At 41.7% G+C, this 24,518-nt stretch overlaps 1 protein-coding gene across 12 annotated transcripts in view; it reads right to left on the bottom strand.

The window, feature by feature from the left end:
• LOC109921544 (histone H2B 7-like) overlaps positions 1-24,518 on the bottom strand; it is a 331,158-nt gene that overhangs the window by 30,711 nt on the left and 275,929 nt on the right. Inside the window, exons 2-5 of one of the 12 annotated variants that reach the window (XM_048619914.1) lie at positions 18,712-18,790; positions 15,134-15,294; positions 11,608-11,689; positions 2,420-3,619 (exon numbers count right to left, since the gene is read on the bottom strand). In XM_048619914.1, the coding sequence (XP_048475871.1) occupies positions 3,152-3,607 (456 nt within the window). In that variant the 5' untranslated portion in view covers positions 3,608-3,619; positions 11,608-11,689; positions 15,134-15,294; positions 18,712-18,790 and the 3' untranslated portion in view covers positions 2,420-3,151. Of the gene's footprint in view, positions 1-2,419; positions 3,620-11,607; positions 11,717-15,133; positions 15,295-18,711; positions 18,791-19,040; positions 19,275-21,510; positions 22,367-24,518 lie in introns of those variants that run through there. The other 11 variants (XR_007266083.1, XR_007266082.1, XM_048619910.1 and 8 more) reach the window with 11 other exon arrangements.

Here is a 24,518-nt window from a genome sequence, read left to right as displayed (position 1 = left end):
CTGGAAGGTATGTTTGGGCCCTTGGATACTGGGGTGGGAGGAGGTAAATGGGCTGATGTTGCACCCTCGCCGGCTACAGGGGAAGGTGCCGTAGGGCTGTGGGGAGGTGTTGGGGGTGAAGGAAGTGTGGACCAGGGTGTCCCGGAGGGAGCAGTCCCTGCGGAAGGCGGACAAGGGGTTAGGGGAATACGTGTGTGGTGGTGGCATCTTGCTGGAGGTGGCGGAAATGGCATCTGGTGATCTTCGGGATGTGGATGCTGGTGGGATGGTAGTATCCGCAGTTCTCTTGGTTTTTATTTAGTGTAAATTTCAACAGCCCGCCAAAGCATTCAAAAGATTTTAAAGTTTAGGAGACACAATCTCTCTTTTACCCCTTCTCCCTCTCGTCTACTTCGGTATATGCTCTTTGGAGGGTCTGTTCAGACTCGAATGGCCTCTTCCTGCTGTGTAGGCATTCCACGCTGTTGTTCCCTGTCAGTGTATTAATGGGGCCCCCGCCTTTAGCTAATGTTTACATTTCGCTGTCCCGTACTGCTAAACCTACACAGTTACTATTCCAGTCAGGCAGCTGTTCTAGTTTTATCTTGGCTCATTCTGCAAGTCTACATAAAAACAAAAATCCTCAGTTATAGCAATCTCATTACAGAGTTGCGGGTCTTCACACTAAAAGGAAAACCAATAGGTCACTAGTGACGGTCCAGCTACCTTTCACAGATGCTGTGGGTGGCTCTTAACAGAGCCTTTGGGGTGTCAGATTTAATACTGGCATTTTCACTTTTTAGTGGCGCCCCCATCGGTTTTCTTGGGCAGCAGCACGGCCTAGAGATTAGGCAGCACCCTACCCTGAGCAATGGTCACCCTTCCCAGCAGCTTGTTGAGCTCCTCGTCATTGCGCACGGCCAGCTGGAGGTGCCTGGGGATGATACGGGTCTTCTTGTTGTCCCGGGCTGTGTTACCGACCAGCTTGAGGATTTCAGCCGTCAGATACTCCAGCACTGCCAGATAGACGGGTGCTCCGGCACCCACATGCTCAGCATAGTTACCCTTTCTCAGGAGCCTGTGAACACGGCCCACTGGGAATTGCAGGCCAGCCCGGGACAACCGAGACTTGGCCTTGGAGCGACCTTTCCCACCAGCGCCCCTTCCTCTCCCAGATATAGCCACAATCTCATAAACAATTTCACAGACAATGCAGCAATGCGCCCACATTCCGCCCTCTTATGCCTTCGGGAGGAATGGTGGTGCGGCCATTGCTGATTGGTCACATTGTTCAGCATTTTCTAATAAAGTTTTAATTCCCAATCAGCTATCTGCTTCATTCCCCAATCTGGAGGGGACCCAGGGAGGAGGCCGGAAAATACTGGCGCCAAATCATCAACCGCTTTCTTTCAAACTCCAAAAGCCTGCCAATATGTACAAAACAGTAAGAAGTCTAATGAAGAAAAATGCATACATATTTGAATTAATTTACTTTTAGATTACACTGAATGCTTCACACAATCTCTCTCTCTCTCTCTCGTTTCCTAGCCTACTTCAATCTGCATTTGTGATCTTGAAGGGATTTTTTCCCGAAGCTTAAGAACGAACGGAAGCAAAAAAAAACTGCCGAAATCTGTTCCCTGCACAGATTCTATTTCACATCAGCATCCGGATGCATTGATAAAAGCATGACAACTTTTTTTTTCGGGTGAGCAATTAATGCTTTGAACAATCTTTTAAAATCACGCTCCCTAATGCACTAAACCAGACTTCAACAATATTTCCACATTTGCTATGCCAGTCCGGCTGCTGTCCTGGTTTCATCTCGGTTCACTTTGAAATTCTCCCGCCGACAGCAGAAAGCCTCATTTATAGCTTTCTGCAAAACCGGACAGAACCTACGAGGAGATTTCAAAATAAAACAAAATTCCTCAGCGCGGAAATCGTTGGAAAATACCGGCACCAAATCATTAACCGAATCATTGAAAAGCCCGCCAATATGGGCAATACGAGGAAGGCGTTTTACAAAGAATAATGCACAAATGCTTTAGATTAAATTTCCTTCTAGATTACAAATATGTACTTCACACAATCTCTCTGTCTCACTCCCTAAGCAACACCGTCTTCAGGCAATTTTAGAAAGTGGCCCTGACTTAGTGTGCTAGATTCCGGTTGATTGGGTTCATTTTGAAAGCCTCTCACTGACACGAGAAAGCCCCACATACTGCAAACTGAATAAAAAAGTCGGATAAATTCACGTAGAGATTTGGAAATTGAAACAAAACAGAAATTGCACGATATTTCTATTCGTGGGACTCAAATACGACGTCATTTTTTGCGTTACCACAGGTGAAATTCAGGGTTCATTACCCACCGAGGCAAGTTTTAAAAACCCTCCAAAGTGCAGAAAAGAGGAAAAAGTTTTACAAAGAGGAATGAATAATTTAATTTTTCTTTGAATTTAATTCACTTTCACATTACAAGTGCACCATGATATATTTATAAAACCTCACACAACGTTCTTCCAGGTGAGCGCGTTAAAACTTTAAACAATAGTTTGAAGTTGCCCTCCCTTATTGTCCTTGATCAGACCTCAGCCACAATTTCACACTTGCTATCGCAATCCGGCAGCTGCTCTGGCTTTATCCCCATTCATTTTGAAAGCCTCTCACCGACAGCTGAAAGACTCATTTACAGCATTCTGCAAAAATCTGACGCCGTCTCCATGGAGTTTTGAAAATTAATAAAAAAGCACGAGTAAATTGCAAAATCTCTTTGTGGGACTCGAACAGTTAGTTTTCTTTCCAGGGATGAAACTCATGTTTCATACCCCACGGGGCACTGTAGTTGCTGCCCTGACCAAGGATTAAAGAGTAACTTGAACACATAGAAGTTGCTGAAAAATGACTCAGTGACGATAAATATGCTGTCTATACAGGCAGGGAAAATAGACTGGGTATGAAGGCAACCGCGAATAAAGGACAGAGGGTCAGGGATCACACGTTAATTTTTAGAACATTTATAAAAACATTCACGAAGCTTAGGGACATTAATTATATATACTCAGAATCATTTACAAACTCAAAATGGTTCAGCTGCTTCAGTAAAATTGTGGATGGCTCTTAAAAGAGTCTTTGGGTTTTGGATGTGTTTTTCAGCACAATGTGGTGCCTCACTTGGAGCTGGTGTACTTGGTCACCATCTTTGTACCCTCCGAAACGGCGTGCTTGGCCAGCTCTCCGGGCAGCAGCAGCCGCACAGCGGTCTGGATCTCCCGGGAGCTGATGGTGCTGCGCTTGTTGTAATGGGCCAGGCAGGAAGCCTCCCCCGCGATGCGCTCGAAAATATCGTTGACGAATGAATTCATGACGCTCATGGCCTTGGAGGAGATGCTGGTGTCGGGGTGAACCTGCTTCATCACTTTGTAGATGTAGATGGAGTAACTTTCTTTCCTGGATCGTTTCCTTTTCTTGCTACCTTCCCCTGGCGCCTTCTTGATAATTTTCTTCGCGCCTTTCTTGGAAGTTGGCTGCGCTTTCTTCTCTTCAGCCATAGTGTCGGTCACTTTCCTGTTCCTCTGATGCTGCTTGGCCAGCTCTACACCTTGTTGTCTCAGATTCTCCAGCATCTGCAGTTCCTACTATCACAGAATAAGGGAAAGCGGGCTCAGAGCTCGCTTTTTATAGCCTGATGGCGTCAGCAATGATAATGAAGGATGGGGGAAAGCTTTGTTCCTGATTGGGTAGTTTACAAGAATGTCAAACCATGACATTTAGTCTCTCTGTGATTGGTTAATGTGGGACACAATGTGGATCTGCCAGGATTTGCACCAAAAAGTGAAATACAGACCGAAATTTTGTACATGGAACAACCTCTTGGCTCACTTTAAATTGAACTGGCTATTGTCATTTAACAATATTTTGAACACGGTACCTGTAAGATTTTAATTGTGACGACGTGTTTTATTCTGCTTATGAAAATCTTTTGTGTGTAAAATATCATTTTGTTTCATCATTAGCTGAGATTTCCTCATTACGCTGTGGGCAGTATTGTGTTGTTAAGAGATTCAGGTTTACTGAGGGATAGTTTGCCGAATATCTGTCAGTCTCTGCTCTGTGAAAATGCGAGTGCAATTACAAATCTGTCTTGTCTGTTTATGCAGTATGAATAATTATTATTCTCTCACTATCTGTTCCTGTCATACAGTCAGAGAGATGTACAGCATGTAAACAGACCCTAGGGTCCCCCACGTCCATGCCAACCAGATATCGTCGTTTAATCTAGTACCATGTGCCAGCATTTGGTCCATATCCCTCTTAAACCCTTCCTATTCATATACTCATCCAGATGCCTTTTAACTTTGCAGTTGTATCAGCCTCCACCACTTCTTTTGGCATTCAATCCACATACGGACCACTGTGTACAAACGTTGCCCCTTAGGTTCCTTTTAAACCTTTCCCCTCTCACCTTAAACCCATGCCCTCGAGTTTTGGATTCTTCTACCCTGGGGAAAAGATCTTGATTATTCACCCTATCCATGCCCCTCATAATTTTATAACCTTCAATAAGGTCACCACACAGCCTCCAACACTTCAGGGAAAAAAAAGCCTCAATAAGCCCTGCCTACTCAGTCTCTCCCGAAAGCTCAAACTCTCCAACCCTGGCAACATCCTGGTAAACCTTTTCTAAACCCTTTCAAGTTTAACAATGTCTTTCCTATTGCAAGGCGAGACCAGAACTGAATGCAGTATTTCAGAAGTGGCCTAACCAATAATCTATACAGCCACAAAGGATGTCCCAATCTGTGCACTCAATGCACTGACCAATCAAACGTCTTCCTCATTGCCCTGTCTACCTGTAATTCCCCTTTGAAGGAGCTATGAACCTGCACTCCAAGGCTTCTTGGTTTGGCAACACTTCCCCAGAGCTTACCATTAAGTGTGCAAGTCCTGCCTTGATTTTCCCTTACAACATGTGGCACCTCACATTTATCAAGATTAAACTCCATCTGCCACTCCCCAGCCCACTGGCACTTTTGATCAAAGTCCCATTGTAGTTTGAGGTCATAGAATCACAGAGTAATACAGTACGGACATTCAGCCCCAACTGGTTCATGCTGACCCTGGTGCCCAATCAGCTTGTTACAACTGCCCACATTTGGTCCATATCCCTCTAAACCCTGCCCATCCATGTACCTGTTCAAATGTATTTTAGATGTTGCTATTATACCCATGTGCACCACTCTCTGCGTGAAGAAGCTCCCCTCAGGTCCTTCTTAAATCCTTGTCCTCTAACCTGAAACCTATGCCCTCTAGTTTTCAATTCCCCATCCCTGAGCAAAAAACACTATATGCATTTATCCTATCTACGCCTCTCATGATTTTATACACCTCAATAAGGTCACACCTCATTCTCCTACGTTCCAAGAAATAAAGTCCTATCCTGGCAAACCTCTCCCTATAACTCAGGCCCACCAGTCCTGCGTAAATCTTCTTTGAACACTTTCCAGTTGAACTATGTCTTTTCCATAACAGGGTGACCAAAACTGTACACAATACTCCAAGTGTGGTCTCACCAATGACTTATACAACTGTAACGTAACGTCCCAACTTCTATACTCAATACCTCAATCAATGAAGGGCAGCATGCTAAATGCCTCCTTCAGCACCCTATCCACCTGTGACGCCTCTTTCAATGAACTACGTACTTGTACTCCTATGTCCCTCTGTTCCACAACACTCCTCAGGACGTTACCATTTACTACTTTGGTTTGACTTTCCAAAGTGCAACACCTCACACTTATCTGTATTGAATTGCATTTTCCAATCCTCAGCTCACTTCCCCATCTGATCAAGAGCCCTCTATAATTTTTGATAGCCTTGCTCACTATCAACGATACCTCCTAATTTTGTATCATTGGCAAACTTACTAATCATGCCTTGTGCATTCACATCCAGGTCATTTATGTTAATAAAAAATAACAAAGGGCCCAGCACCGACCCCTGTGACACACCACAAGTCACAGGCCTCCAGTCCAAGAAACAACCTTCAAACATCACCCTCTGCTTTCTACCATCAAGCCAATTTTGAATCCAATTGGATAGCTTTCCCTGGATTTCATGCAACCTTACTAGCCTGCCATGCGGGACCTTGTCAAAGGCCTTATTACAGTCCATATAGACAACATGCACTGCCCTACCCTCATCTATCTATTTGGTTACCTCTTCAAAAAACTCAAAAATGTCAGGCATAACTTCCCACGCACAAATCCATGTTGACTACCCTTACTCAGACTTTGACTGTCAAAATGTTGGTTGAACCTGTGCCTCAGTATCCTCTCCAATAACTTGCCTGCCACTGATATCAGGCTCACTGGCTTGTCTTTGCTACTTGCTTAAACAACGGAACAACATTAGCCACCCTCCAATCTTCCGGAACTTCACCAGTGGCTAAAAATGAAGCAAAAATCTCTGAAAGGGCCTCTGCAATTTCTTCCCCAACCACCCACAACATCCGAGGATGGTCAGACACAAGGAATTCATCCACCTTATTACGAGCTCTTTGGTATTATGAACGCGGTTCAAAATATCTACCCTTCTTTCCCTTATTTCCTTAGCATCCATGATTCTCTCCTCTGTAAACACAGAGGAGAAATAGTCATTAAAAATCTGCCCCCCATCTCCTGTGGCTCCACACATAGACGGCCACGCTGATGTTTAAGGGGACATAGTCTCTCCCGAGCCACCCTTTTACTTTTAATATAGCTCTCAAACCTCTTGGGATTATCTGTAAGCGTAACGGCCAGATCCATCTCATACCCTCTTTTTGCTCTTCTGATTTCCCTCTTAAGTGTGCTCCTACACTTTTTATTGTTATCTCGGGATTCACTTAAGCCCGATAGCTTAAAACCAATGTGTGCCTTTTCTTTTCCCGACCAGAGCCTCAATATCCCTCAACAACCTTCTTCTGTCGTGTCTGTCAATTCCTGCTGTTCAAATGTGTAATGTTATTAGTCTGTACCATTCAGTTTGTGCTGTGTGAATGCTTGGGTGTAGTTCTCAATCTATACCTGTCTGTTTCTACTATGAGAATGCATGAATCTTGTTGCCAGTCCCTGCATGTCCATTCAGCTGTATCAATGAGAGTGCAGTCATTAATCTGAGCTAACCAATTTCTGCTCCGTCAAGATGTAGATTTAGTTATTAACCTGGTTGTTTCTGCTCAGCAGATGTGAGAGTATAGTTTTCACACTGTACCTGGAAGATTTTGTTGTTAATATTTTTGTGCAGATATCACACAGTACCTGCCAGGTTTTACTTTGTGTGTGGTTCTAAATCTGTAACTGTCAGTTTTTCCTTGGTGAGTTTGTTTGAAAAATTATTGGTCTATTACTGATAGATTCTGGTGTGTGAATGTGTAATTGTAGATGTCATTCTGTCCCTATCCCAGATGTGAGAGTGTAGTAATCACATTGTACCTGGGAGATATTGTTCTGTGAATATTTGAGTGCAGTTGTCACACTGCACCTGCCACTTTTTACTTTGTGAATACGAGTGTGTGGTTTTAAATCTGTGACTGTCAGTTTCTCCTTGGTGAGTTTTTTTTTGCACAATTATCAGTCTATCCCTGAAAGATTCTGCTGTGTGAATGTGTAATTTTAGTTATTATTCTGTCCCTGTCACTCTTTGCTATGTGAATATATGCGTGTATTTACTAATTTATCCCTGTCAGTTTCCTGTCTTCTGACAGGAAGAGAATGATGTCTATATTCAGGTACCCACATACCAGAAACTGACAGGAACAGGTTGATAACTACAGTCATCTTCTCACGGCAGAAAATGACAGGGACAAGTTGATAACTACAGTCACACACTCATATTACAGTAACTTTCAGGGACAGATTCATGACACTCCCAGGTTGACATGACAGAAATTTGACAGAGACAGACCGATAACTACACTCCCTTATTCACACTGCACATACCAACAGGAACAGGCTGACAACTACACTTCCATACTTGTTTGTCAGAATGTGTCAGTTACAGATTGATAACTGTGCTCAAAAAGTCACCTGGCAGAAACTAACATTAAATCGATAACTAAACACAAATATTGTAATGGCAGAAGCTATAGAGGCTGAAAATGACACTCACAGTCACAGAGCAAAATCAAAAACAAAAGCTGACAGGTACAGATTGATATTATGCTCACATTCACATAGCATAAATTGGCAGGGAGAGAATCATAATTGCACAAACATTCATGTCACAGAAAGTGACAGGTACTGACTAACAACTACACTTTTATATTCGCAGCACAGAATCTGACAGGGACAGATTGGTAAATACACTCACATGTTCACACAGCAGTGACTGTCCGAGGAAAAATTGATAACTGCACTCTCGTATTCACAAGACAGAAACTGACAGGAACAAACTGATGATAACTCTCCCAGTTTCACAGAATATTAACTGACACGCATAAACCTAACAAGTTGTCATGTATAGATCGATTACTAAACTCTCATTCACGTAGCAGAGACTGACAGGTAAAGACTGATGACAACAGTTATATATTTACATAGCAGGAACTGACAGGCATAGTTGGATAACCACATTCACATATTAACATAGCAGAAACTGAAAGGAGCAGTTTAGTAACTACAGTCACACGTTTGAATTACAGAAACTGACAGGGGCACATTGATGACAACAATCACACATTCACATGACAAACTGACAGGTACAGATTGATAACTAAGCTCTTATATTCACATAGCAGAAACTCTGAGGTAGAGACTGATAATGACAGTCATACATTCACAGAACAGGAACTCACAGGCATAGATTGGTAACTGCATTCACATATTTTCATAGCTGAAACTAACAGGTACAGATAGATAACTGCACTCCCATCCTTTGCGTATCAGAAACTATCAGGAACAGATTGATAACTGCACTCAAATATTGACACACCTGAAGCTGACGGGTACTGTTTGATATTCAAATGGCAGGTTCGATTCCAGCCTTGGGTAACTGTCTGTGTGGAGTTTGCACATTCTCCCCATGTCTGGGTGGGTTTCCTCCGGGTGCTCCGGTTTCCTCCCACAGTCCAAAGATGTGCAGGTTAGGTGGATTGGCCATGCTAAATTGCCCATAGGGATGTGTAGATTAGGTGGGTTATGGGGGGATGGGTCTGGGTGGGATGCTCTGAGGTTCGGTGTGTAACGTTGGGCCAAGGAGCCTGTTTCCACACGATAAAGATTCTATGATTCTATGATTCTAACCACACTCACATATGCATATCACAGAAACTGACAGGGAAAGACTGATAAAAGCACTCAGACATTCAAGTAGCAGAGCCTGGCAGCAACAGAGTGATAACTAAACTCTCACATTCTTAGATGAGAACCTGTTGTGGATAGACTGAAAATGTATTCATTAAGCATAACCTGACAGGTACAGAATGATAACTGTTGTCAAACATTCTCAGAGCACGTACAAACAAACAGATTGATAACTAAACTGCCATTTTCACAAGACAGGAAACTGACAGGGGCATATTAGTAAATACACGCATATATTCACATAGCAAAGAGTGATGTGTTCAGTTATCAATCTGTATCTGGCAGTTTCAGCTATGAGAGTCTGTAAGCATAGTTATTAAGGTTTTTAATCCATACTGATCAGATAATCAAATACAATAGCAATCATCCAATACCCACGAATGCAGCTGCATCAAAACACTGTTCAAGCGAGCCACAACACATTGCAGCATCCCGGAGTTGTGTAAAGCCAAGGAACAACACTGATACAGTGTCTTTAGAAATGACGGTTACCCGAAAAGCATAGTCCGCCAATACCTACACAACAGGATAACACAACACGTCCAGAGACACTAGTCACTCTACCATACATGAAGGACATATCTGAAATGACCACCAGATTACACTGCCCCCGAGGAATCATGGTAGCCCATAAACTGACAGCTACAGCTCCTGATGAGAATAAAGTATCCGACAACCACAACTAATAGAACCAACGTTATTTACAAGATACCATGCAAAGACTAACAAAAACCTTATATAGGACAAACCGGTAGGAAACTAGCCATCAGGATTCATGAACACCAACTAGCTACCAAGAGACATGACCAACCATCACTCATCTCAATACACATGGACAAAGAGGGACACCAATTTGACTGGGCAAACATAGCTATCCTAGGACAAGCCAACCAACGACATGCATGAGAATTCCTGGAGGCCTGACACTCAAACTGGAACTCCATTAATAAACATGTAGAGCTGGACCCCATCTACCAACCACTAAGAAACAAATCCGGAAGTAATGCCACCCACCCTAGCAAACTGAGGCACATAAATAGCAAGAAGGACAGAATACAAATGCTTCACTGGGGGCGCACTGATGATGTTACATAGTATGGTGACGATATGTCTGTGAACAAACTTGCAAGCTCGGTGAGCAAGTCACCAACAGCATAGTTATTAAACTGTCCTGACAGTTCCTGCAATGAAAGTGTGAAAGCAATTATCAACATGTACCCGTCAGTTTCTGTAATTTGAATACCACTGTTGTCAATCTTTATCAGTTTCTACTTGGTGACCATGTGAGTGCAGTTATCAATAAGAACCTGTCAGATTCTGCTCTGTGAATATGAGTGTAGTTATCAAACTGTACCTATCAGTTTATGCCATGTGAAACTGGGAAGCCTGACTCCAGCATCTGCAGTTCTTGCTATCTCCAAGGTTATTATCAATTTGTTCCTATCAATGTCTTCTATATGGGTATGAGCATGTAGGCAATGTGTACCTATCACTTTCCCCATACCTATGAGAATCTACTCTGTGAATATTTGAGTATAGTTATCAATCTGTACCTGTCAGTACTTTTTTAATCTGTGGATATGGGAGTGCAGTTATAAATTTGTCCCTGTCACTTTATGCTCTGCGAAATTAGAGTGTTATCATCAATATGTTCCTGCCAGTTTTTGCTGTATGGATATGTGAGTATAGTTATCGTTCAGTTACTGTCAGTTTGCAATGTGAATGTGAGTGTGGTTATTAATGTGTGCATACCAGTTTCTATTATGTGAATATGTGAAAGTTTTTATCAGTCTTTACCTATAAGTTTCCGCACAGTCAATATGAGAGTCTCATCATTTTTTTTTGTTTTTTTCTTCTTTTCTTCAATATGAATGAGTGAGGTTCAGTATCTATCCATACTCATCACTTTCTACTTGTAAAAGTGGCTTAATTGTCAGGCAGCTAGTAATATTATCAGTGGAGGTATGATCCATTATGTGATAGTTGTTATTAGAGTAATTTTATACAGATTTTAATCCAATTCCTGAGTGTATACTTTGGACAAGGATCCAGTCCATCCATCTTCAAAAATGGTGTAAGTGTCAATGGGCTATGAATGGTGAAATTTGTTGGAACTGGGTATTTTGAAAGGAGAGAAAAGAAAAATGAAGTTGCATTTCCTCCGTGTTGTTTTACTCTCGATTTGAACATATCTATCTGGAAATTGAGCTCAATGTGTGTCTGACTCAATCTGCTCTGTGACTGTGGAAAGGATGTTCTGTGCTCTAACAGTGGGAACATACCTGCTGTTTGTTAGAAGGAGCTGGTCACACTTGGCTCTGTACTGAAGAAATGTTACTTTGCCTTTGTCCATCAAGTGATTGTCTGTCAGGAAGACAGAAGAGATAGCGCCTGTAAACCAACATCAGTTGGGTTTGAAAATATTTAACTGATCAATGCAACGTTTAGTTAATAATCATTTGGATATTTTATTTATCGCCAGGAATTCTAACATAACTATGGGTCTGATTCCACTCTTGCCCTGAGGTGCTCTTTGTCTGATCAATTTTAAAAACTTCAACACGAATTGAGTAACCAATACCTGTAACCAATAACTGGAATTACCCAATGCAAGCTTGTCTGTGGATATGAGTTTAGTTATTGACCTATTCATATCAGTTCCTACTTGTTGAATGTGTGAGTGTCATTATCAATGTGTTGCTGTAAATCTTTGGCAAATTATTTATGTATTACACAGCAGAGACTGACAGGGACAGATTGATCTAGAACTATAGATCAACTTAAATGATACGGGACAGAAGGAGGCCATTTGATGCATCATGTCCATGCTGACCCGAACACCACCAGATGGCCATCATAATCGCAGCTTCATGCACACATCCCATAGCCCTGCAGGTTTCAATCTGTTGTCCTTCAAAACTTAGTTCATATGTGACAGACCATCAACAGAGGAGAGCCAGATTATTTTGTGAAGAACTTGGAAATTAAAATTTAATACTGAGGACTGTTGTGTAAATACCCAGATTTTATACAATGAGATTTTTTGGAAAAGAGCAGTTGTTATGAAACAAGTCGGGCAGCCACGCTAGATTGATCCTTCAATCTTCCTGCATTCTGCTACTGAGCAGTTTAAATGTTTCTTGTAAAGCGGAGAGCCAGTTACCATTTAAGCTAATTTGAAAAAAAAAGTCTTCTTGCTTATGACAGAATAATAAAAAATCTACTCCTGCTGGATAAAGAAATTGAGAACTATCCTGTGATAATGGTGGAGATGGTAGTTTCGCTGTCACCATGATATATTTATGGAAATTGAATGCTGGCTGAATGGGGGTAGAAATATCGGCTGGTTGTTTCTAACCAGTTCAGACTCGATGAGAGAAAGAAATGTTTGCTGTTCTGCAGTCATCTATGCCTATATATGTGTGAGAGATAATCATTTTGTGTATATCATGTTTCTGTTACTTGGAGTTTAAATGGAACTCCATAGCTGTTAGTCCTTGGATCACGTCTGTAGTTATGATGTTTCTGTTTTGAACTAATTCGGAATCAGTCAGTACCTGTGTCTGTCGGCCCATCCACATGGGGACAAAGCAGAGTTAATATTACAGGTCCTGTGACACTTCTTCAGAACAGAGGTTCAACTTCAGAACACTCGTTTCTCTTCACAGACGCTGACAGATTTGCTGACTTTTTGCAGCAATTTTTACTTTTGTTTCTGATTTCCAGCATTTGCAGTTCCTTGGCTTTTCTATTTGTCAGGAAAATGTGTTTGGAATTCACATTATTTATTTGTTATGTTTATATATGGGATAAATATTTATCAAAGGAACAATTCTGCCCTGATCAGTTACTGGTAAACTAAACGTATGTGTCATTCACAACACAAAAACAAAGTTGCTGGAAAAGCTCAACAGGTCTGGCAGCATCCGTGAAGAAAAAAATCAGAGTTAACGTTTCAGGTCCAGTGACCCTTCCTCAGAACCTCAAGTGTCATTCATCCTTTATTTCGGTGACACATGACCCGTCTGAGAGTGCAATTTCTTCTACATCTGTATTTAACATCTACCTCTCGGAAGATTTTTAAAACAATATAACTGAGTGATCGAGAATACACCTCTTCTCACCCACCTTCCTGCAAAAATGCCATCCCCTATTCCCAATTCCTTCGCCTCCGCCGCATCTGCTTTCAAGATGAGGCATTCCACTGCCGGACATCCCAGGTGTCCTCATTTTTCAAGGACCGCAACTTCCCCTCCACAGCCCTTGACCGTGTCTCTCGCTTTTCCCGCAACTCATCCCTCACACCCCTCCCCGCAATAACAACCAAAACAGAATCCCCCTCATCCTCACGTACCGCCCCACCAACCTCCGAATCCAATGCATCATCCTCCGACACTTCCGCCATCTGCAATCTGACCCCACTACCAAAGATATTTTTCCCTCCCCACCGTTATCTGCTTTCCAAAGGGACCACTCTCTCCGTGACTCCCTCGTCCGCTCTACACTCCCCACCAGCCCCACCACCTTTCTGTGCAACCGCAGGACGTGCTACACCTGCCCCTACACCTCCCCCCTCACCCCCATCCCAGGCCCCAAGAAGACCTTCCACATCAAACAGATGTTCACCTGCACATCTGCTAACGTGGTATACTGTTACCGATGTGGCCTTTTCTACAGCGGGGAAACCAAGCGGAGGCTCGGGGACCGCTTTGCGGAACACCTATGCTCAGTTCGCACTAAACAACTGCGCCTCCCAGTCGTGAACCGTTTCAACTCCCCCTCCCACTCCCACTCCTTGGACGACATGTTCATCCTCGGCCTCCTGCAGTGCCACCACGATGCCACCCGAAGGTTGCAGGAACAGCAACTCATATTTCGCTTGGGAACCCTGCAGCCCAATGGTATCAATGCGGACTTCACAAGCTTCAAAATCTCCCTTCCCCCGAACGCATCCCAAAACCAGCCCAACTCGTCCCTGCCTCCCTAACTTGTCCTTGCTCCCACCTCAAGCCCCACCCCCATCTCCTACCTACCAGGCTCATCCTGCCTCCTTGACCTGTCCGTCCTCCCTGGACCGACCTATCCCCTCCCTAACTCCCCACCTACACTCACCTTTACTGGCTCCAACCCTGCCTCTTTGACCTGTCTGTCTCCTCTCCACCTATCTTCTCCTTTATCCATCTTCTATCCGTCTCCCCCTCTCTCCCTATTTATTTCAGAATCCCCTTCCCCTGCCCCATTTCTGAAGAAGGGTTGAGACCTGAAATATCAGCTTTCCTGCTCCTCTGATCCTGCTTGGCCTGCTGTGTTCATCCAGCTCTACACCTTATTATAACGGAGTGATCATCTGGATTGTAACTTGAAAAATATCTTTAATAAATGTAGATTTAATTCAGTTCCTGCTTCAGTTCAGTTTTCAAAATTGACAGGGACTGATTGATAAAGACATTTATATATTCACACAGAAATCCGTCCCTGTCTGTTTCTCAAATGTAGATTTGAGTGTTTAGTCATCAAACTGTTCATGTTAGTTTCTGCCATGTGAATGTTTGAGCACAGTTATCAATCTATACTTGTTGTTTTCTATGATGTGCATACGTGAATGTACTGTCAGTATATCTGTCAGTTTCTGCTGCGTGAATATTTAAATACAGTTATCAGTTTGCACTTGTCAGTTTCTTCTATGTGAATGTCATTATCGATCCTGACCTGTCAATTTCAGCTTTTGTAAATGTGTGAGTGTAGTTAGCGATCTGTCCTTGTCAGATTCTGCTTTGTTAGTATGTGAGTGTAGTTATCAAATTTTACCCAGTTCTGAGGAAGCGTCACCGGACCTGAAACATTAACTCTGATGTTCTCTTCACAGATGCTACCAAACCTGCTGAGCTTTTCCAGCAAATTCTGTTTTTGTTCCTGATTTACAGCATCCACAGTTCTTTTGGTTTTTATCAAATTTTACGCGTCAGTTTCTGCAAATTGAATGTGTGAATACAGTTATCAATCTATGTCAATCAGTTTCTGCTCTTCAATTTTTACTGTCAAATTCTGTTTTGTAAATATCTAAGTATAGTTATCAAACTGTACCTGTCAGTTTTTGCTGGGTGAAACCAGAAGTATTATCATTCTATTCCTGTCAGTTTTTGCTATGTGCTAGCATGAATATATTTACCAATCTGTAACTTTCAGTTTCTCCTCTGTGTATCTGAAAGTGTAGTTATTAATCTGTACCTGTTTCTGGTTTGTGAATGTGTGAATGCATTTATCATTCTCTCCTCATCAGTTTCAGCTATATGAATGAATGAATGTAATTATCAATGTGTCCCTGTCAGTATCTGAAATCAGAATATTCAAATGTGTTTGTGTAATTGTCAGTCTATCCCTGATAGTTTCTGCTCTATGAATGTGTAGTTTAGTTTGTGATATATTCCTGCCAGTTTCTGCTTGGGGAATGTGTGAGCGTTGTTATAAATCTGTACTTATCAGCTTCTGCGTCATGAAGATGGGAATTTAGTTATTAATCTGTACCTGTTAACTTTGGTTTTGTGAAGAATTAAGTGTAGTTATTGCTCTGTACTTGTCAGGAGCTGGCACATGAAGATGGGAGTGTAATCATCAATCTGTCCCTCTCAGATCCTGCTGTGTAATATGTGAGTTTAGTTGTCAATCAATACCCATCAATTCCTTGCTACATGAATGTGGGAGTGTATTGCAAATATATACATGTCAAATGTTTCTGTGAATGTGCAAGTGTAGTCATCAATCTCTGTATATTTATGCTTTTTACTGTAATGTGTGCATGCATTTATCAATCTGTACCCGTCAATTTTTTGCAGTCTGAATGTGTGCCTAATTATCATTCTGTCCCTGTCATTGTCTGACATGTGAGTAGGAGAGTGTAGTTATCGATATGTGCCTGTCACTTACTTCTCGGTGGCTGTGCGAGTGTATTTACCCATTTGTGCCAGTCAGATCCTGCCCTGTAAATCTGAGAAACTACATATTAACCTATACCCATCAATATCTGATTTGTGAATGTGTGAATGCATTTATCATTCTCTCCCTGTCAAGTTTCTGCTGTGTGGATGTGCAAGTGAAGTTATTGATCTGTGACTCTCAGTTTCAGCTGAATATTGCACATTCGAAAGCTGCAGATTTTCTTTGATGTTCAAATATCTGCTCATCAACACGAATCAGATTTTATTTGCAGCCATGTGTGTAAGGTGCTGTAAGTGAAATTGTCAGTGTTTATACCATTCTCTGGCTCTAGCAGTGTGCCTGAATGTTGAGTATATTCCATAATATTCAGTCTACAGTTTAAGTTTTATTCTAATATTGGTCAGTCTCTGGTCTGATTGCGTTTAGAGTTTAATGTTCATACGTTTGTTGCAAGTTCACTATGAGACGTTCTTAATTGTAAGTCAACAACCTTGGTATTTGCTTGAATGTATGTTATTTTCTGTATCTTTTCAGGTCAATATTTGATTTCCTTCTGGTCCATTTAATAACAAACTTTATATTCAGCAGTAGTGTATCAGATGGGTTCTGCTATTCAGTTCGTGAGGTTGTGCAAACAAATTCAATGGCAATATAGGTTTAAATCTGAAACTTGTCCTGATATGCAATTCCTCCAGTTTGTACAAAAGGCAAAAAAAATACTTTAATTACCTCTCTAAGTCTCAGACATGATGAGATATTTGGAGGTGCAATTAATTTCTTGTTCAATCTACTTCTTGGACTACTTCATGGGAATTCAGCATGTCAAAAAATTCACACAATCTTTTCCGACGTAGTGAACAATTGATATTTACTTTATGACCATAGCAATTACCATGTATTTAAATCCTACAGGGAGTGCACGGAGATTGAAGTACTTTGCTCACTTTTTGCTCTGTTTGTCTCTTATCATGAAAGGCTAGCTCTCTGACCTGAAATCTGCGAATAGAAAACTACACGGTAAATGGAAAAGCCCTGGGGAAAATTGATGCGCAGAGAGATCTGGGTGTTCAGGTCCATTGTACCCTGAAGGTGGCAACGCAGGTCGATAGAGTGGTCAAGGAAGCATACGGCATGCTTTCATTCATCGAACGGGGTATTGAGTACAAGAATTGGCAGGTCATGTTACAGTTGTATCGGACTTTGGTTCGACCACATTTGGAATACTGCGTACAGTTCTGGTCGCCACATTACCAAAAGGATGTGGATGCTTTGGAGAGGGTGCAGAGAAGGTTCACCAGGGTGTTGCCTGGTATGGAGGGCACTAGCTATGGAGAGAGGTTGAGTAGATTAGGATTATTTACATTAGAAAGATGGAGGCTCGGGGCACCTGACTGAGGTCTACAAAATCATGAGAGGTATAGACAGGGTGGATAGCAAGATGATTTTTCCAAGAGTGGGGGACTCAATTACTAGGCGTCACGATTTCAAGGTAAGAGGGGAAAAGTTTAAGGGAGATATGTGTGGAAAGTTCTTTACGCAGAGGGTGGTGGGTGCCTGGAACGCGTTGCCAGCGGAGGTGGTAAAGGCGGGCACAATAGCGTCATTTAAGATGTATCTAGTTAGATACATGAATGGGCAGGGAGCAGAGGGATACAGATTCTTGGAAAATAGGTGACAGGTTTAGATAGAGGATCCGGATCGGCGCAGGCTTGGAGGGCCGAAGGGCCTGTTCCTGTGTTGTAATTTTCTTTCTTCTTAGTTCTATTTTGAGTGTTATATGTTCTGAGGCTTGAAGTATATATGGTCTTCATGGCTGTTAGATGTCGAGGCATGTGTGTTGGAACAGTGTATGTGTGTATTTGACACACATTGTAAATCACTCAGTAGGGGGAGTGTATGTGTGTGCGCGCATGTGCTGTTTATCTTATGTGTGCACTCAGTAACCATTCTATGTCACGCATTTGGAAGTCACATTATTTAATTGTTCTCTCTGTGCCTGGGACATCTACTTGTCAAAATATTAATACTGTCCTGCTCAGTTACTGATTATGTGAATGTTTTCTTCCACATCTGTACTCATTATCTACTTCACATATGGTTGGTGTAACTATGTAACAGCATAAACTATTTCTTCACCTTGACAGTAACTTTAAAAACATACTTACTAAATGAAGATTTACTGCAGTTCCTTAGTGTCTGTTTCAGATGAAGATTCAGTCTATCCCTTTTCAAAAATGTTGTAAATGTCAGTAGGCTATGAATGAAGAAAACTATTGCAACTGTGGAGGTGTGCATTGAGAAAAGACAGAAAAACCTATTTGCATTTTGTTGGTTGTGTTTGACTGTTGGCTTGAATGCATATCACTGGAAATTGAGTTCAATATGTCTCTGACTCAAACTGCTCTGTGCCTGTGGAAAGGATGTTCTCCATTCCGACAGTGGTAACATACCTGCTGTTTGTGAGAAGCAGCTGCTCACATTTGGTTTTGTTAGGAAATGTTACATTGTCTTGGTCCTTCATGTATTTGCCTGGAAGAAGACAGAAGAGATACCTTCTGTAAATCAACATCAGCCAAGTTTGACGATCTCAAAGCGATTAATGTAATATTCAGTTCATAATTATTAACATGTTTCTTTTCTTCAAATTCACCTGACAAAGGAGCAGAGCTCCAAAAGCTTGTGATTTTAAATAAACCTTTTGGACTATAACACAGTGTCATGAGACTTCTGTCTTTTCTTTGAAGCCATCAATTCAAACACAGGTCTGATTCCATTTTACCTTGAGCTGCTCCTTGTCGGAGGATTGTTTATTTCATGTACATATTTCGATCCCAGTTGAGTGAGGTCCAGAAACTGAACAACAATTGCATGGCTCCATCTAAGATGCTACCTAAAGATGCTGCAATATTGACTAGAGTTTGTGTTACCAGATCCCAACACACTAACTGTTGAAAAGAAGAACAACGGGTACTATTTCAGAGATAGTAGGAACTGCAGATGCTGGAGAATCTGATATAACAAGATGTAGATTCGGATGAACAAAGCAGGCCAAGCAGCATCAGAGGAGCAGGAAGGCTGACATTTCAGGCCTAGACCCTTCTTCAGAAAATATTATTAATATTTATATAAAATATAAATATATTAAATATTAAACTATATTAAATATAAAATACTATTTCAAATATTTTTACTCAAGACATATAATCTGTTGACTCCAATCTATGTCCTTTACAGGATTCTTATATTTCCACAGTCTTGTCTGTGTTTCCACTATTCATTGCACAATGTCAACAAACAGCGTGAAACAGTAGCCAAATGAGCAGCATTTGGGGCAGGGCCAGCATCGGCATGCGCTGTTTTTCCCAATAATTCCCAGCAACAAACATCAATGGGTCATTTCCCTAATTCCCTTTTCTCCCACTGTGAGCAAAACAACTGGGGCTGTGGGAAAAAGGGCAGAGAATGTTTCAAACTGGGGCATTGGCCCTTTATGGAGCCACAATGGAGCTCATTCCCAGGTCATGTTAATAACTCCCTGCCTCCAGCTCTCTCAGAATCTAATGAGGAATGTTAGGGCTGCCGATGTCTAACAGACACAAAATGGCTGGCAGCTAAGCTGTCCCTCTAGCCCTGCTGAATATGGCTGACAAGTGGTTAAACAGAATGAAAAGCCTGCTCCAGCATTTGACAAAGACACCATGGAACTTTTGAGAAGGGGTTATTCTGAAGCAAAAGGGAGCATTGCACAAACAACAGCTGCAAGAAGATTTGTTTGAGACAGTTTGAAGGTTTGCAACAAACATTGAAAGGGATAGTAAACTCCTGCAATAACAAACAAATGAACTAATGGGATTGTGGCTCATCAAAACTCTCCAGGATCAAACAAGTTCATTAAATTCGATAAGTGATTGATTTCAGTCTCATTAATGAAAGGATGTTGTCCCATTAGGTGAACAGAGTTAGTTTGGACAAGGGGTGTAAATCATCCCTGAAGACAGTCGGCCTAGCTCATCATGAAAACAGCAGATAACACCATTTTGCAGCAATTAGTTGTTTTTTGAAATTATTCACAATATTAAGAAAATGCTTCCAGTTAAAGATCCTTCAGATAGATTTCAATGTAATTCTAAATATACATATATAATAAAATACAAATATCACTAAAAGCATTAGGGGAGAAGATTCAAATATAGATATGAAAGTTAATTAGTCTCCGGAAGCTTTCCTTTGTCACTGAAGGAATGCCTGGTGCAACCTGTAAGAAACAATTGTCTAACAACTCATTAGCTAAAAGAGTGCTAACAGGTTGGGTACACATAAAACTTTACATATAGCTAACTTTATAATAGAATTAATATCATGAACCTTACAGCAATTAGTAAGAATCAACTCAGAGATAGTAAGAACTGCTAATGCTGGAGTTGGAGATAATACAGTGTGGAGCTGGAGGAACACAGCAGGCCAGGCAGCATCAGAGGAGCAGGAAAGTTGATGTTTTGGGTCGGGACCCTTCCTCAGAAATGACAACTTTCCTGCTCCTCTGATGCTGCCTGTCGTCCTAGTAAGAATCAACTATTGTTTTTTTTATATAATTTGGACAGTGGGAAAATATGAAGAGAAACAGAATTTGAGAGAGATAGCAAATGCATACAATGAACAACAGAATTCAAGCAGGCCTTAGAGATAAGCAAGCCTGGGGCATGACCGAAGGTGCACTGCCGGTAACTCTGGAAAGCAAATTAATAGGATGCATGGAAAGATCCCAAGGCCTGGTGATTACATTGTCTGTTAAACATCATGAGATCATGGCGAACCTCGGCCTGGCTATTGGAGTGTCCGTCAACAATTAGCTGTTTCAAAGGATTGGATGTATAGAGTAAGGGGAAGGGCACAGTGATCCCATTGTATGGGATGATTGTAACACAAAATGAACAAAAGTACTGTATTCCACTGCAAAAATCACAGCGTCATCAACTTCTCTTCCAACTTGAGCTAAAGATTAATGGGATAACTGCATCATTGGGAGAGGGGTGGTTGTGGCCCTCTCCCTGCATGATCTGGTGACTGCTTGACTGAACACTGCCGTGGGCCTGAATTCTGAATACCCCCGAGGCTTTGTCCTAGGTCTGGAGTTTTGCTCCTGCAAGGAATCAAAGAAGCTGTTTGACATTCGGCCCATTCAATTTGCTCCACTGTTCAATGGCACAATATCTGATCCAATTGAGCTGTGAACTGTATTATTCACTCACCTTGAACTTTATCCCATAAGTATTAACTCGATGTCGAAAGAACATACAGAGAGATGAAAGAAATGGGTCATTCTTACTGAGGCAACACGTAATTATTGGATGGCGCCTTGTGTCACAATGGTGTCTAGATGGAAGTGGTCGTGGGTTTGGAAGGCACTGTCTAAGGAGCATTGGTGAATTTTAGCTGTGCACCTTGTGGAAGGTATACACTGCTGCTTCTGAGCAATGGTAGTTGAGGGAATGGATGTTTGTGGATGTGAAGCCAATCAAGTGTATTTTTCCTGGATGGTATCTTGCTTCTGGTGTGTTTGTGGAGCTGCACTCATCCAGATAAGTGGAGCTCAAACATCACATTCCTGACAATCATATTAGATGTTGGACAGGAATTGGGCAATCAGGAGGCCAGTTACTCACTGCAGGATTCCCAGCCTCTGACCTGTCCTTGCAGCACCTGAATTTATGTGCAAGTTCAGTTATAGAGTCATAGCGTCCAAGAGTGAAACAGCATGGAAACAGACCCTTTGATCCAACTTTTCTGTGCTAGATTGACATCCCAATCTGACATTTGCCAGCATTTTGCACATATCCCTCTGAAGCCTTCCTGTTCATACACCCATCCAGATGGTGTTTAAAAGTTATAAATTGTACCTGCCACCAAGAGTTCCTCTGGCAGCTTGTTCCATACATGCTCCACACCCTGGACTAAAGAAATCTCCCTCAGGTCTTTTTAACATTGACCCTCTCACTGTAAACCCATGCCCTTAAAGTTTGGGCTCCCCCACCAGAGGAAAAAGACCTTGTCTATTCACCCTATCCATCCCCCTCATGATTTTATAAACTTCTGTAAAGTCACCCCTCCGATGCTCCTGGGTAGAAAGCCCCAGCCTGTTCAGCCTCTCCAAACAGTTCACGCCAACTAGTCCTGGCAACATCTTTGTAAATATGTACCCTCTCCAGTTCAACAACTTCCTTCCTACAGCAGGGTGACCAGAACTTTATGGAGTTAAAGTGGACTTAACAAATTTCCTATACAGCCGCAACTTGACATCTCAACTCCTAATTTCAATGCACTGACCAATGAAGGCAAGTGTGTCAAACACTTTCTTCACCACCTTATCTACTTGCGACTCCACTATGCACATAGTGACCCCCTAGGTCAGTTTGTTTGGTAACACTTCACATGTCCCTCCCATTAACTGTACAAGTCCTCTCCTGTTTTGAGCTATGAGAATTTATGTGTAATTATCATTCTTTTTGTCAGTTTCTGCAACGTGAGTATGTGAGAGCAACTATTAATTTATGCATTTCAGTTTCTGTTATGTCCATTTGTGAGTTTAGTAATTGTTCCAGATATGTCAGTTTCTGCTGTGTGACTGTGAGAGTGAAGTTCTCAATCTGCACTAATCAATTTCTACTCTTGTGCATCAAAGCAGTTTCATTCTCTGGCCGCCAGTAATATTCTGTGACTGTGCTTCATTCTGAGAGAGTAGTTATGAGGGTGTGGAGAGTGAGCCTTAACCCCAGTTGCATTTGTGATTTATAAGCTGTCTGTCAGTCTGTGGGGGTAAGGAGGTGGAGAGCAGATGGGGATACAGTTCATAGTCTCAACAATTATTGGAAACTGGTATGCAGAAAAGATAAAGAGTACAAATGTCTGAGTGCAAACACAATGGGCTGAAGGCCTGCTTTCTGTGCCAAGTCTGTATTTCTAATGATAAAGGAAATTGCATTCTGTTGTATAGCATATCAGGATAAAGATATCATGTAGAAATGGACAGACAAGCTTATTTTTAGAAACAAAGACAAAGTTGCTGGAAAAGCTCAGCAGGTCTGGCAGCATCTGTGGAGGAGAAAACAGAGTTAACGTTTCGGGTCTGGTGACCCTTCCTCAGGACTGATGGTGGCTGGGAAAACGTCAGTTTATATGCAGAAAATAGGGAGGTGGGTAGGGTAGGGAGTAAATGATAGGATAGAGTCCAAAGAGAGAGAAAGACAGTTGGACAAACAAAGGAGAGTTGCTAACGATCAGGCTGGGAGGGTGAATAGTTGTTAATGGGAGGCTGGGAGGGTGAATAGTTGCTAATGGTGAACAGTTGTTATACAACTACCTACCCCACCCACCTCCCTATTTTCTGCATATACAACTGTCTTTCTCTCTCTTTGGGCTCTATCCTTTCGTTTACTCCCTACCCCACCCACCTCCCTATTTTCTGCATATAAACTGATGTTTTCCCAGCCACCATCAGTTCTGAGGAAGGGTCACCGGACCCGAAATGTTAACTCTGTTTTCTCCTACACAGATGCTGCCAGACCTGCTGAGCTTTTCCAGCAACTTTGTTTTTGTTCCTGATTTACAGCATCCGCAGTTCTTTTGGTTTTTACTTAGTGTTAGAAAACCTGGTCCTGTAAGTCAGTGTAGGCTGTTTTCTTTTTTAGGGTTCTATGGTATCACTGAGACACTTAGTTTTATTTTGTATTAGGATATTGTTTTTCTTAATTTATTTAGAGAGCTTTATTCTGTATTTGACAGTCCATGCTGCATTCTCTGCTTGTCAGGCTTTGGCACAGAAAGTGAATTTGCATTTCACATTATTTAATTGTTGTGTCTTTGTATGGGACATCTATTCATCAAAGATGATTTTCGTCCTAAATAAAAACTCAAAGAACTGCAGATGCTATAAGTCAAAAACAAAAACAGAATTTGCTGTAAACGATAAGCAGATCTGGTAGCATCTGTGAAGAGAAATCAGAGTTAACCTTTCAAACACTTCCTCAGTTCTGAACAAAGGTCACTGGATCTGAAACGTTAACTCTGATTTCTCTTCACAGATGCTGCCAGGTCTGCTGAGCCTTTCCAGAATCTTCTATTTATTACTTTAGCCCTCCTCAGTCACTGATAACATCAAAAGTTTCCTTCTATGTTTATACTCAATATCTACTTCATAAACGGTCATTGTAACAATGTAACAGCTTAATCTATTTGTATACTTTGAATGTAACTTTAAAAA

The sequence above is a fragment of the Rhincodon typus genome, chromosome 44, assembly GCF_021869965.1.
Source record: "Rhincodon typus isolate 14 chromosome 44, sRhiTyp1.1, whole genome shotgun sequence".
NCBI lineage: Eukaryota > Metazoa > Chordata > Chondrichthyes > Orectolobiformes > Rhincodontidae > Rhincodon > Rhincodon typus.
The sequence above is the reverse complement of the archived record's forward strand: the minus strand, read 5'-3'. Positions and strand labels throughout refer to the sequence as shown.